General features: G+C 34.4%; 1 protein-coding gene across 1 annotated transcript; it reads right to left on the bottom strand.

Moving 5' to 3' along the window:
- Nucleotides 1–914: 914 nt before the first annotated feature.
- On the bottom strand, nt 915–10,814 carry LOC109065193 (serine/threonine-protein kinase NIM1-like). Its single transcript, XM_042766108.1, has 4 exons — nt 10,710–10,814; nt 7,152–7,442; nt 5,071–5,339; nt 915–3,893 (listed from the first exon to the last, which is right to left on the bottom strand). Exons 1-4 carry the CDS (start codon nt 10,729–10,731, stop codon nt 3,141–3,143), a joined length of 1,335 nt encoding a protein of 444 aa, XP_042622042.1. The 5' UTR covers nt 10,732–10,814; the 3' UTR covers nt 915–3,140.
- Between the last annotated feature and the right edge of the window lie 3,375 nt (nt 10,815–14,189).

Raw genomic sequence — 14,189 nt, 5'->3', positions numbered from 1 at the left:
TGCTTGCATTGTCCATTTCCACACAGCACACTGAAAAACCAACACCTTTTTAAGAGTCCATCTAATTGGTAAATGAAAGATGAACTGCCTGTCAATATTGTGAAATATATTGTAGCTGGCAGGTAGCATTTGATGTCAAAGTACGTCAGTGATTTTGTGTGATCTTCACGTGTCATTGATTTCACTTTTTGGTGCCAAAGCATGTGTGAACAGGTCTGGAATAAGGGGCCAACTAGAGGATTGCAAAATCCATATCAGCCTGCAAACTGCCAATCACTTCGAAGTAACCATGAACGCTGCAAGTACAAACAAGTAGCGTATAGGATGTGCACAAATGTTGTGAAATTGAGTTCAAGTGAATTCAGAAAGACAGGAAAAGAAACTGTTCTTTCCAAGGACAGTAAATCTCTGCCATGCTTTGCACGTCTAAGAAGGATTTGAAAGGATGTTTACTCAAGGGTCCTGTTGCTGATTATTTGAGGAGACGGCCTGTTATGTGATAGATGTTGATGTTAAGAGAGTCTAGACCTTTGATGCTTAGCAATACCAGAAAAGATTATTATTATTATAAAAAACATACAGTAAATCCAAGGACAGTTAATCCAGTCCCACACTTGTTTACACTGGATATCCAAATTGAGCAATTCAGAGGATCCAGTTAAGAAAAATAAACTCCTAAAATAAAATAAATTGGTTATTTGGATTACTGGATAGTCTTTTGTTTAATTAAGCACTATTTATTTTGTTTGCTTTCACAATTTTTCAGAACAAGATGCATTGGATTACACAAGAAAATAAATGTCTCCTTGATATACTTTTTTTCTTTCTATCTTTTTTTTTTTAACCACAGCACTGATTCTGAAGCACACACTGATTTATGTTGTGCTTTCAATCATTACAGAGGAGTACACAGGCAATGTATATTCTTTTATTAAAGCTTAGGAATTTCAAAAATACATGTCAGTTCACACCAAAATAATTTTTTTTTTTTTTTGCATTATAGACTTTGCATTAGTCTATAATGTTATGACATTTTTTCCACCTAAATTTTCTCATATTCTCATTACCATATGCATTGTGACATTTATTTATTTTCTGATGCCCTGCTATTTTTCATTGTAATTCCTATATTTCTATATTAGAACACTGATGCATAAATACTTCCTAATATGTCATTTTCAAACAGTATTTATATATTTATTATTGTGTCACAGTAATGAGAATTTGAGAGGAAAGTGAACTTACTGTCAGGAAAATAATAAATTAATAATTAATAATAATAAATATAATACTGTACAATGTAATTTCCAAGTAGCATCTGTAATTCGTGTGACAACGTTATATAAAATGTTACGTATCATATTAGCAAAGTACAATATATTTGTCATGTATATGAGCTCAAACAAAAAGATAATATTAACATGCAATCAGGTAAAAATAAATCACGTGCAATGCTCGACTGTAAATTGATAATCAAACATCATGCTTAAAATTATTGCAGTGGAGTACAATAACAATTTCAGATCTATATGTCATGTTATTGAGTAATATAAGGTTTAGTAGCATGACATGTATCTCTAAATATGATTTGGAGGGACAAAGGCATGTGTGTGTATCTACAAAACACTATTATGCCTGTAAAAACAGCCTCTTGGCAGATCTCCTCCATTCCTGATATCAGGGGAAATAAAGATGATTTCTTCTATAGAATGGAATAATCGCTGATACCACAAGCTTTTTATAAAGCACCACGCTAATTAGAATTAACTGCTGATTAGCGTTTAATGCTCTGTGTCATACGTTCAATGTAAACCCTGTCTGAGATCAGCAAATGATTGCAAAGTAATTCAGCTATTTAAATGGAAACAGATGGCTGTCGAGTCCATCATATTAAACATCAAATCTGTCAGGCTTTTATAAAAATGCATGTGAACCTTGTTACATAAGGCCAGAACAGACAGTATTTACTGCATATAACACTCAACCCAAAGCTATGGCTCAGACAATATCAAAAAACAATATTCTCAAACTATTCAGTGACACAAAAATGTATCAAATGTTTTCCTAAAGGTTAAGTATTGGCCACATCTCCATATTCAACTTGGCAACAGTAAATGATCACTTATGGATTGACTGCTAAATAAAAACACCCTCAGTTAGAATTACACGTGTATGATAAATCCAAATGTGCACACAATTTCTGCTGCTAATATATGAAATGTCCATATAGGTTGTTAAAAGGAAAGCAGCTGTATCATACCTCACTGAGGTCTAAAAGTCTGAGCCCTCAATGAGAAGGGTTTATTGTTGTTGAAAAAAATAAAAAGAAAGTGACATAAAAATAAACAAGAATTTTACAAATTTAAGCATTTGCACAAGTGGTCTCAGACCTGAGATTTTGTAAAATAGAACACAAAAACTATGCGGTACAACTGATTCATTCTGATTAATATGAGTCTATTTCTGTTATAATGATTCAATTCCTTTTTAGAGCTATTCATTAAATGAACCGGCTCATTCGTTTCGGGGAATCAAGCTGCACTTGTTGCGCTGTAGGTTTTTGATTCGTTAAACACAACTGACTCACAAGATGCGGCTCATAATTCGTTTCAGGAATTGGGCTGCACTTGTTGCACTGCATGTTCGTGATTCACTAAAAGGAACCTGTTCATTCTTGTGTTATATGCTTTCGATTTGCTAAAAAGAACCGGCTGATAAGATCATTTCAGAAATACACACTGGTCACCCTGTATGTTTTTGATTCACTGAAAAGAAGCAGCTCGAAAGAGTCATTAGTTCCAGGAATCAGACTACACGTGTTGCTCTCTACATTTTTGATTAATTAAAAAAAAAACTGGCTTGTAAAAGTGAATTCGTTTTTAGGAATTTGGCTATTCTTTTTTAACCACAGATTTAGCAGCAGATAAGCACCAAAACACTAATAAGGGAACCTTCTAACTTGATATATTCTCAAAAAATATTATAGAACGTAAAATACTCATCTTGGGATTGATTCTGGGATGCTGGGTTTCACACGAAAATAAATAAATAAATAAATAAAAACAGCACAACTTCATACATGTAAATTCATTACTTCCTGAGACATAGCATCAAACACATGAATCATTCAGCACTTGTCTTTATAGGACGTTACACACTGCCGAAGGATTGTGCTTAGCCATTGCATTGTTGGTCCAGTATTTCTTGGTACTAAAATCCTCTGGGTACAGGGCGGAATATCCTACTGCTTCCACAGATCTCCTCTTCTGGATGCGGTGCAGCAGGATACGATAAGTTCCTGTTATTGGGCTGCGGCAGTCAGTGCAGGTGTTATTCTGCAGATGTGTGCCAATGATGCCCAGCTCACTCAGGGCTGACTTCACTTCCTGTTCCTCCACGCACAGGCTCTTCACAGGGTCAGCAAGGTAACTGGGCGTCGCATTGAAAGCAGGATAGGGTTTGGGGTATTCGATGCCCTTCAGCCAGGAGCATAGCATCAGCTGTGACACAGTGGTCCGGTCCACAGGTACGGGTCTCAGCAGGCCTTTGATGGCCAGTTGACAGGACTCAGGGACGTAGGGCGGGATGCTGTACGCCCCCTGCAGGATGCAGCGTTTCAGTCGGCCTAACTTGTCGCCGAAGAAAGGCATGGTGGCGGTCACCATAAAGTAGAGTAGGACACCCAGTGCCCAGATGTCCACATAACGGCCCACGTAGCTTTTGTCTCTGAACAGCTCAGGTGCTGCATACGGCGGGGAGCCACAAAACGTGTTCAGAGTTTCGGTCGGCTCACTGACAACACTGAAACCGAAGTCACCCACTTTGATGCAGTAGCAAGTGGTGTAAAAAATATTTTCCGCTTTCAGGTCACGATGGATGATGTTGTTTTCATGCTGAAAAATAAACAATGAAACAGATAGATCTGTTAGACTGAATCCTGTGGAAAACGAAACATACATAACATACAAATTCATAAATTGCTTATACTGTACCATGTAAATCAGAATGTAAACATCATATAATGGAAGGTTTTCCACTTTAAACTGACCACTGAAAAAATCTAAATGTAATTCACAGAATTTTGCTGATCCATCTTATAATTAAATAACAATAATTATCATACAGGGTTTGATCTGTCAGTAGTAATATTGTGCATCAATTACATAATTTAATCGATTGTTATTATTAACTGATTTTTTGTAAATGTTCTTAACTAAAATAGAATTCTTGACCTACGCTACCATTCAGAGGTTTGAGGTCTGTAATATTTTTTTATGTTTTAGAAAGAAGTCTCTTCTGCTCACCAAGGCTGCATTTATTTGATCAAAAATACAGTAAAAACAGTAATATTGTGAAATATTATTATGATTTAAAAGAACTGTTTTCTATGTAAATATATTTTGAAATATAATTTATTCCTGTGATCAAAGCTGAATTTTCAGCATCATTACTTCGGTCTTCAGTGTCACATGATCTTCAGAAATCATTCTGATATGCTGATTTGCTGCTCAAGAAACATTTCTGATTATTATCAGTGTTGAAAACAGTATTTTTGTAGATGTAGAAACATTTTATTCAGGATTCTTTGATGAATAGAAATCTTTTGTAACATTATAAATGTCTTTACTGACATTTTTTTTTTATACATTTAATGCTGGATTAAAGTATTAATGTCATTTAAAAACAGTAAAAATACAGTAACACTTTACAGTAAAAAAAACTACATATCCAATCTACCTCTGACCAGTAATACTGATAAAAATAACTACAAATCTCATCAAAATAGTTTAACTGAATTGAACAAAAGACCAAAATTCAAATCTCATAATCTATGTTTATAGGATTTTCCAACCCATTTAATTAAAACTCACAAGTCTAATTGCTTAGAAAAGTAGCCTAATAGAACACCTCTTCTCAATAAATCACACAGTTTGAGGTGGAATTAACGTCTTTAGCATGTGCGGGATGAGTAATGCAGTTTAATACTTCCTAATGCTTGTCTTCACAAGCAGCATCAATAAACAGGAGCTGTTGTCAGGTCAGGCGAGGACAAGGCCCTGCTGCTCTCACCATGTATTTGATGGCTGAGATGATCTGGGCAAAGATGAGCTTGCCTTCCAGGTCTGAGAGGCGCCCCCTGCTGGTGATGCGTGAGAACAGGTCTCCTCCGCTGCCATACTCCATAGCGAGGTACAAATGCTTACTGGTCTCGAGCACCTCATACAGACGCACAATGTTCGGATGGGACAGATTTTCCATACAGATGATCTCTGAGGCAAACAGATTCTGTGACTTCTTGTCGAGACGTGCCTTATTGAGAATCTTTACTGCGACACGTTCTGTGAGACAGAGAGAGGAGTGTTAAATCACAGCGGGCAAATCCATGTCATACAAACTTAGCTAGTGAAATATTCAAGTGACCTTTTTATCTTATTAAAGGTCTTTAAAAAATATGTGGTAAAATGCTTGAGAGGCCTCCCTGTCGAGGCAGATGAATGTGAGCTTGCAGAGCAGGTTTAAGTCGATTAATTGATTGGAGAAGTCCTGCATACGTCACCAGAGAAGAGGGATGAGTCCAAACAGCTGTGATCCACACCACTCCAGTCCATCAATTAACGTCTTGCAAAGTGAAAAGTTTGTAAGAAGCAAGTTCATCATTAAGATGTTTTTAACTTCAAACCGTTGCTCCCAGCTAAAATACAAGTCTTCTATCCATAATATTGTTTTCTCCAGTGAAAGAATTGTCCCATCTGAATCAGGAGAGCAATATGCACAGATCAAGCTAGTGAAAACAGTTTTAAACAAATGTATCAGTGGATTTTAATGCGAGTTTTCACTGGAGGAAGTGTTATGGATCGGTTTAAAGTCTTGATGGATTTGTTTCTTACAAACAAGCAGCTATTCTCTTCACATGAAGATTCATTGATGGACTGGAGTCATGTGTATTATTAGAATTATTGTGATGTTTTTATCAGCTGTTTGGACTCTCATTCCGACGGCACCCATTCACTGCAGAGGATCCATTGGGGAGCAAGTGATGTAATGATGTAATGTAATTTCTCCAAATCTGTTCTGATGAAGAAACAAACTCGTCTGCATCTTGGATGGGATGAGGGAGATTACATTTTAGGCAAATTTTCATTTTTGGGTGAACTACTCCTTTAAAATTTATGAGGTTGTATGGATGAATTGTTTACGAAAACAAATTGCCAACTCGTAATATAGTTACATGTTCTCATGAGAGCTGATTGGAATTTTCTTTTCATTCCCACTTAAAAAAATATCTAGTTTGGACCATCACAATTATATTAAATAAATATTTGAATTATATATATATGTATAATATATGAATTACACATGTAGTGTCCCCATGTTTGGACATTTTAAATGTCCCCAAATTTAGAGATTCACAATATAGTTATTATATTGTATTATATCATTTATTGGCAATTTTTTTTGTTATTATTTTTTTTTTTTACAACTTTTTAAATTAAGACACCATTTAGATATCATCTAATGAAAATGTAAAATTAATTTGCATTTAGTCATTTAGCAGATGCTTTTATCCAAAGCGACTTACAAATGAGGAATTTTAAAGATTTTTTGATCTTTAAAAATACTAATAATTTAAAAAAAAAAACTGCAAATCTCAAAATTTATATTTTACATTAATACTGTTGTAATGCCTAAATTCACTTGTAGCGTAGAAATTCTTCTTCATTATTTATATTAATTATTAATAATATGTTCCATATATAGTACTTTATTGAATTATTCATAATTATTTAATAATTATTAATTATTGGGTAATTGTATCAGATAGAATTTTAGGAAAGATGGTGCTAGCACCTTTTCAGATTAAACATTTTGAAGACAAAATCGTTTGGACAATTTCTGGTAGTCAATATTAGAGGAATGTGTGCATAGTTCTCTTCAGGTGTGAACTTAACGGGAACTAGCCTCATACATCCATTAAAAATTACCTTGACACTTAATTGTAATTGCAAACGGCAGAAATTTAAAGCTAGCCTGAGAACAGATATAACTTGTGCCACTTGGTTTTATTTGATATACTGTATAGTATTTCAGATACTCTGTGCCACTTTATAGAGTCATGCAAAGCCTTCTTAAGTGACAACTGATTGTCTCACCTTTAGTCAAAGCGTGAACACCCAGTTTGACCTGAGAGAAATTTCCAGTCCCTATTTCTCCTCTGAGTTCATAGAAAGCAATCCTCCGGCCCAGCATCATGTCACTGATGACCTGCTCATTGTGGGACATGTCATAGAGGACCCTCTCGAAGGCCGTCTGCTTCGCTCTTTGTTCAGGGGTAAGTGCCGGAAACTTGCGTGTTTCTGCTTCTTTCTGGGCAGGTTGGGCCGCCGGTTCATTCTTTCCTTTTTTTCCATGTCGCTTTGCCCAGACATTTAGTGTTTTGGTACCTTGGATGAGACAAAGAAAAAAATAAGATTGAAAATTCCAGCAAAGTCAAATTACTCGAATAAAAACTGTACATAAAAACGAATTTATGGATCCTCTATAATAAGAGTGGTGAAGAGTGTTTTAAGGCACATTTGAGTTCATTTTTAACCTTTAACCTTTTTTACATCTCATAATAGGTGAACTAAATTGAGTATATATTTTTAAAGAATATACTACTGCAGCTAATAAGAGGTTTTGCCTGATAATAAATTATACTTTTGCACTGGCCTCAATGTTCGATTCTCCAGACTATTACAAGCAGATTTCCTGCGTCGGTGTCACGATCCCTGTTCACCCCGTCCTTGAAAGATGAAGCTCCTGTAAACCTTTCCTTCAGCATGGAAGGTCAATGAGAGTCTGTGGAGACTGACACGGCCATTGCTTTTACATTTATAGACATTTACCAAACAAAAGTCAGGACATAATTGAATTTTATTTGTCACGACATTAAAAACCTTGAAATTTAAAGGCTTATACTTGATGAAAATATTTTTGTATGCAAATATAAACAGTTACTACATTTCTTTACAAAACTACAATTTTAGTTTAGAAATGTCTGTGTGTGTGTGTGTGTATATATATATATATATATATATATATATATATATATATATATATATATATATATACAGTACAGGTCAAAAGTTTGGAAACATTACTATTTTTAATGTTTTTGAAAGAAGTTTCTTCTGCTCATCAAGCCTGCATTTATTTAATCAAAAATACAGAAAAAAAATGTAATATTGTGATATATTATTATGATTTAAAATAATTGTTTTTAAATTTATTACACTTTAAATTATCATTTATTTCTGTGATGCAAAGCTGAATTTTTAGGATCATTATCACATGATCCTTTAGAAATCATTCTAATATGATGATTCATTATTAAAGTTGGAAACAGTTCTGCTGCTTAATATTTTTTCAGAACATGTGATACTTTTTTAGGATACTTTGATGAATAAAAAGAAGAAGCTATGTTTTTAAAATATAAATATTTTGTAATAACAATATACACTACTGGTCAGTAATTTGTGGTCAGTAATTTTTTTTTCTTTCTTTTTTTAAATAAAATCAATACTTTTATTCAGCAAGGATGTGTTAAATTGATAAAAAGTGATAGTAAAGAAAATATATTATATATATTATTAATTTTTTTTTTTATTTTGAATAAATGCAGTTCTTTTTAACCTTTTATTCATCAAATATATTAGACAGCAGAACTGTTTCCAACACTCATAATAAATCAGAATATTAGAATGATTTCTAAATGATGCATGTGATAGACTGGATGTTACATGTGACACTGAAGGCTGGAGTAATGATGCTGAAAAATTCAGCTTTGCATCACAGGAATATTGTTTTTTTTAAAGTATATTCAAAATAGAAAACTATTATTTTAAGTTGTAATAATATTTCACAATATTACAGTTTTTTCTGTATTTTTGATCAAATAAATGCAGGCTTGATGAGCAGAAGAGACTTCTTTCAAAAACATTAAAAATATTAATGTTTTCCAAAATTTTGACCTGTACTATATATATGGCTGATATATATATATATATATATATATATATATATATATATATATATATATATATATATATACTGACTTAAAAATCACCCTTTAAAGAAAGTATCATACTTAAGTGGTGACTTGCAATTGTTATTTTTAGGATCTATTAATCTATTAATCAATATTTTTATATATATATATATATATATTATATATATATATATATATATATATATATATATATATATATATATATATATATACTGACTTAAAAAATCACCCTTTAAAGAAAATATCATACTTAAGTGGTGACTTGCAATTGTTATTTTTAGGATCTATTAATCTATTAATCAATATTTATATATATATATATATATATTTATATATATATATATATATATATATATATATATATATATATATATATATATATATATATATATATATATATAATCTATCTTATAGGACACTTTATATATTACATCACAACACAACAAATAACTAACAGTAGTGACAAATTAATAACACAAGTTTAAAAGAAGTCAGCAAACAGCAAAACCATAATCCTATAAGAATAACCACATAATTTATTCATGCTGCAATGCAACAGTTCGGGGAATTCTGTTGCTTTTACATGGGTTTTTATGCAGTATTTGAGATTTTTTTTTTTATTTATTTATTTTTACAGTTGAGTTTGGTATATTTACATTATGTACAGTTTTTCCCCCTGTAAATTTAAGTTAAATCCATAAAAACTAAAATGTTGATACTCTATTTTTATGGTGAAGTTCTGTCAACCACAGCTGACTTTTTTTTTTTTTTTTCATAAATTTCATAATTTTTTTTTTTATTAAAACCTTACCTATAATGTAAGACTTGCGTGACACCGGCATATTGAAATAACACTGTTTTGGAATATTGCATTATGGTCGCATCCCTCTAGATGTTCTTGTATAATCCTAATCCATGCCTGCATGCCCTTTCTATTTTAGTTCAAATGTCCAGTATGTCTGCAAGATCAGGCTTGTAAGTCTGAATAGAAAAGTCTTTAAGAAGGGTGGATTAGGAGCCACATTAAGACCATGCATCACAGGTTGCAGACTCGACACACTTCTAAAAATACACAGGATATCCACTGAACTATTTTCAATATCAGCAACACCAATGCTGCAGGAATAAAACAAATAGTTGGGAATAAGACTTAATTTAATCACACTCTTTTTCATTAATGACTTTTGCTGCATTTAATAATAAAAAATTGAACTCTAACAACAACAAAAAATCTAAGTGTCATAAATAGCACTTAAATTCTACAAAACAACAAATGTTCCTTATTTTCCACCAACATCTTTTGTACTGTGAAACTTTTCATCATCTTAAAAAAACAACTGTGCTTAAGAGCAAACATTACTTAACAAAATTCAAAATCAATGAAAAAATGATGAGATATTATGCATATCAACTGTAATTAATAAGCAGTTAATAAAGGATCACATTCATTTGTCTTGTAAGAAAATTATCTTCATCATTATTATTAGCTCATCTCAGTTGATATATTATTCATAATCTGTGCAACCTGACACATAACCACTGATCAAAAGGTCTTAAAAATATGGCCCTAAGAGATGAAAAAAAAAAAAATTAAAAATCTGTTTCTGCTTGATTACAAACTTTCCCTATACTCTATTCCATGGAAAAGAATAAACTTTACCTGGTAGCTGTGGATCCTTCATGCTGGTGCCGGTATGAATGAATGTAGAGAACAGCACAACAACCTGTCACTCTTCAGTCTTCAATCCAACAGCGATCACCAGCACTCAATCCAATTAGATTGACGTAATAATAGATTAGATTAGATTAGATAAGATTAGATTCAACTTTATTGTCATTGTGCAGAGTACAGGGCCAATGAAATGCAGTGAGCATATAACCAGAAGTACAAATAACCAATGTATATAAATAAGAGTAAATACGTACAGTGGGTATATAAAAGAATCACCCCCTTTAAAATAATCACATTTTGTTGCTTTGCAGTCTGAAGTGAAAATGGACACAGTTTTTGTTTTATCCAGCTGTATTTACTTTTAATTTATGACATCCAAGTGAAAGATATAAAGCAAAAATGTCAGAATTAAAAAAAAAAACAGAATCACTGAGATGGAAAAAGGATCACCCACTCGTGTCAGTATTTTGTTGAACCACCTTTTGCTTTAATTACAGTCTTTAGTCTGTTGGGAAATGTCTCTGTCTCTACTAGTTTTGCATATCTAGACTTCGCGAATTTTGTCCACTCTCCTTTGCAAAACTGCTCAATTTCAGTTCAATTTGATAGTGAGCGTTTGTGGACTGCATTCTGGACTGGAAGTCATTCCACAGATTTTCAATGGGGTTTAAGTCTGGGCTCTAACTAGGCCATGCAAGAAATTCACCTTTTACTCCTTCAACCACTGTGTGCTCAGTTTTGCTGTGTTTTGGGTCATTGTCATGTTGGAAGGTAAACCTTCTTCTCTTGACAACATTCTGGCAGAGGGCAGCAGATTTTCCTCAAGAATTTGACAATATTTTGCCCCATCAATTTTTCCTTCTATCTTGACAAGTGCTCCAGTCCATGCTGCAGAGAAACACCCAATAACAGGCTATTACCACCTCCATGCTTTACTGGAGGAATGCTGTTATTTGGATGGTGAGCTGTATTGGATTTCCACCAGACATATTGTTTGGTGTTGAAGCCAAATAATTCAGTTTTAGTTTCATCTGTCTCAGAATCTTCAAGGTGATTGTATCCAAAGCTCACTCGTGACTGCATGTGTAGGGTGACCAAACGTGCCATTTTCCCAGGACACGTCCTAGCCAGGATTTCTATATTGCCTAAAATATCCACGTTTTGGCTTTGTTTGCATTGTGCAGACCAATTGTTGTATGACAAAGTATCATACAACAATTGGAAAAAGAGCTTTAGAGCTCTAGAGAGCAGACGGCTTCTTGTGCTTTTGAATTGTCATACACCGATCGGTATGCTCAGTGCTGCTTCAAGTCAAACATTAATATGTAACTTACACGTATTTGCATCGCTTTGACAGTTCTCTGTAGATCCCACCTTCTCACGCACCACGATTGGTCGATTAAATACAATGTCTTCATGTTATTGGTCAAACGATCATTACCTTCATTAAGTATGAAAACATGAAACCAAAGCCAAAACCTGGATTTTTTTTAGGCAATATAGAAATCCTGGCCAGGACGTGTCCTTGGATAATGGCACGTTTGGTCACCCTACGCATGTGATCTTTCTTGAGGAGCGGCTTTTTTCTTGCAACCCTGCCATACAAGCCACAAACTTGATTATGGAGTTAGAGCCATGTACAGGTATGCAGTCGTGGGTGAAAAGGGAGTAAGAGAATTGGGCTCAGAACACGGCCCTGTGGTACACCAGTGTTAAAGGTGAGGATGGAGGAGTTGTATAATTGTTAAGCTCAGCTTTGTAGAGTGATTCTGTGATTCCATGATTAAAGCGAGCATAAAAAGATGTTCAGTTCACCTGGGAGTGTGGCATTACTGTTTGATGGTTTGTAGTCTGTGAGGGCATGAATACCTGTCCACATATGCAGAGGATCATTGTTGTTGAATATATCCTCAATCCGCCATTTGTAATTATGTTTAGTAGCTTTAATTCCCCTCTTCAGATTTGCCCTGGATAAACTGTAAGCTTCTTGGTTGCCAGACTTGAAAGCTGTGTCTCACGTGCTTTTAGCAGGAGTCTGACTTCCATGTTCATCCAAGGTTTCTGACTGGGGAATGTTTTAATTATTTTATGGGTGGATACTTTATCGACACACCTGATAATGTGGTATAGAACAGAGCTGGTGTAGATACTAATGTCTGTGTGTGAGACCAGTGTGGCCTGACAAACTCATGTTGTAGTAAAGAGTCTGCTTCCTCTAGCCATACTTTTACAGTCCTCACAGTGGGTTTCACACGTTTGATGATGGGGGTATATTTGGGGAGCAAGAACAGGGATAAGCGATCAAATTCTCCAATGTGGGGGAAAGGAGTTGCTTTGTATGCATCGGGGATGTTTGTATAAACATGATCAAGAGTGTTGTCTCCTCTTGTAGGGCAAAAAAACATTTTGATGAAATGTGGGGAGCGCTGTCCTAGTTTAGCTAGTTTAGCATTATCATCCAAGGGTACATAAACTGATCGGCAGGAACAGTGGGATTTAGTAATAACAGCATCAATGCACCCAGCTCTGTTTACGCCCCCACCTTTGCTTTTCCCAGAGTCCAGAGCTGGTCTATCAGCTCTGTAGATGTAGCACCCTTCTAGCTCAATCACACTGTTTGGGACTGTGCTATTGAACCATATTTCCGTGAGAAATATCCAGTGTAACACACCCCAATGGAGCTGCGCGAATGCTGCGTGCAAACAGCCGACTCGTGCAAAAAATACAAATACTACACTTACAACATGGCACTGATACCAGGAAAGACCTGTTCAGTTACACATGCAATGACTATTTTCTAGCAGTAATTTTAAACATCTAGTTCTTAAGTGTACTAAAATTAAAACTTAACTTTTAAAACTAGGCCTCATTTTTAAACTAGATGATTAAACTGCATTCTGAGGACAAAATATTCTTCATAAAAATCAGATTGGGGCATGTTTCATTGCAGTCAAATGTGTGCTCAATGTTTGGCCAAACCAAAGGATTTATATTTCTGTATTTACCTTATTTATCTTTTTTTCAATTTCATGAAATGATTTGAATGAATGAAGGATTTATATAGCACTTCATTGTGTATAGCTGTACACCCCGAGCGCTTTACAATCATAAGAGGGGTCTAATGGCAGCTTACCTCATTTACTCCAGAAAAGTGTCTTTTTTTCCTGAGTAATAATGGTGGAAAAGTTTAACCTTTGAATTGTATTCTAGGGTTAATAGCTGTTTTGTAACCAAAACTACAAAAAATAAACCTTCACAAGATTAAAAAAAAAATTGTGACAACTAGCCCGTCTGCTATTACCAGAAGCTGTTAGCCCCGGCTGGCCTGTTTAGCCCTTGTGTGCACAGTAAAAATGGGGCAAATCATTTCTGACTTGAATAACTGAACAAACCAAACACACGTAAACGGGAAAGGGCCAGGCCCCCTACAAGCCGGGGCCCATGGGCTGCAGCCCAGTAAAGCCTAAT

This window comes from Cyprinus carpio, chromosome A11 (assembly GCF_018340385.1).
Source record: "Cyprinus carpio isolate SPL01 chromosome A11, ASM1834038v1, whole genome shotgun sequence".
Lineage (NCBI taxonomy): Eukaryota > Metazoa > Chordata > Actinopteri > Cypriniformes > Cyprinidae > Cyprinus > Cyprinus carpio.
This window is presented reverse-complemented; position numbering and strand designations above follow the sequence as displayed.

Excerpts from the sequence above, each read along its gene's own strand:
- LOC109065193 (XM_042766108.1), bottom strand. The coding sequence starts at position 10,731 with ATGAAGGATCCACAGCTACCAG. Across the intron at positions 7,443-10,709 it reads GAAGGATCCACAGCTACCAG|GTACCAAAACACTAAATGTC; the intron begins GTAAAGTTTATT and ends GTCTCATCCAAG. Across the intron at positions 3,894-5,070 it reads TCTCAGCCATCAAATACATG|CATGAAAACAACATCATCCA; the intron begins GTGAGAGCAGCA and ends TTTATTTTTCAG.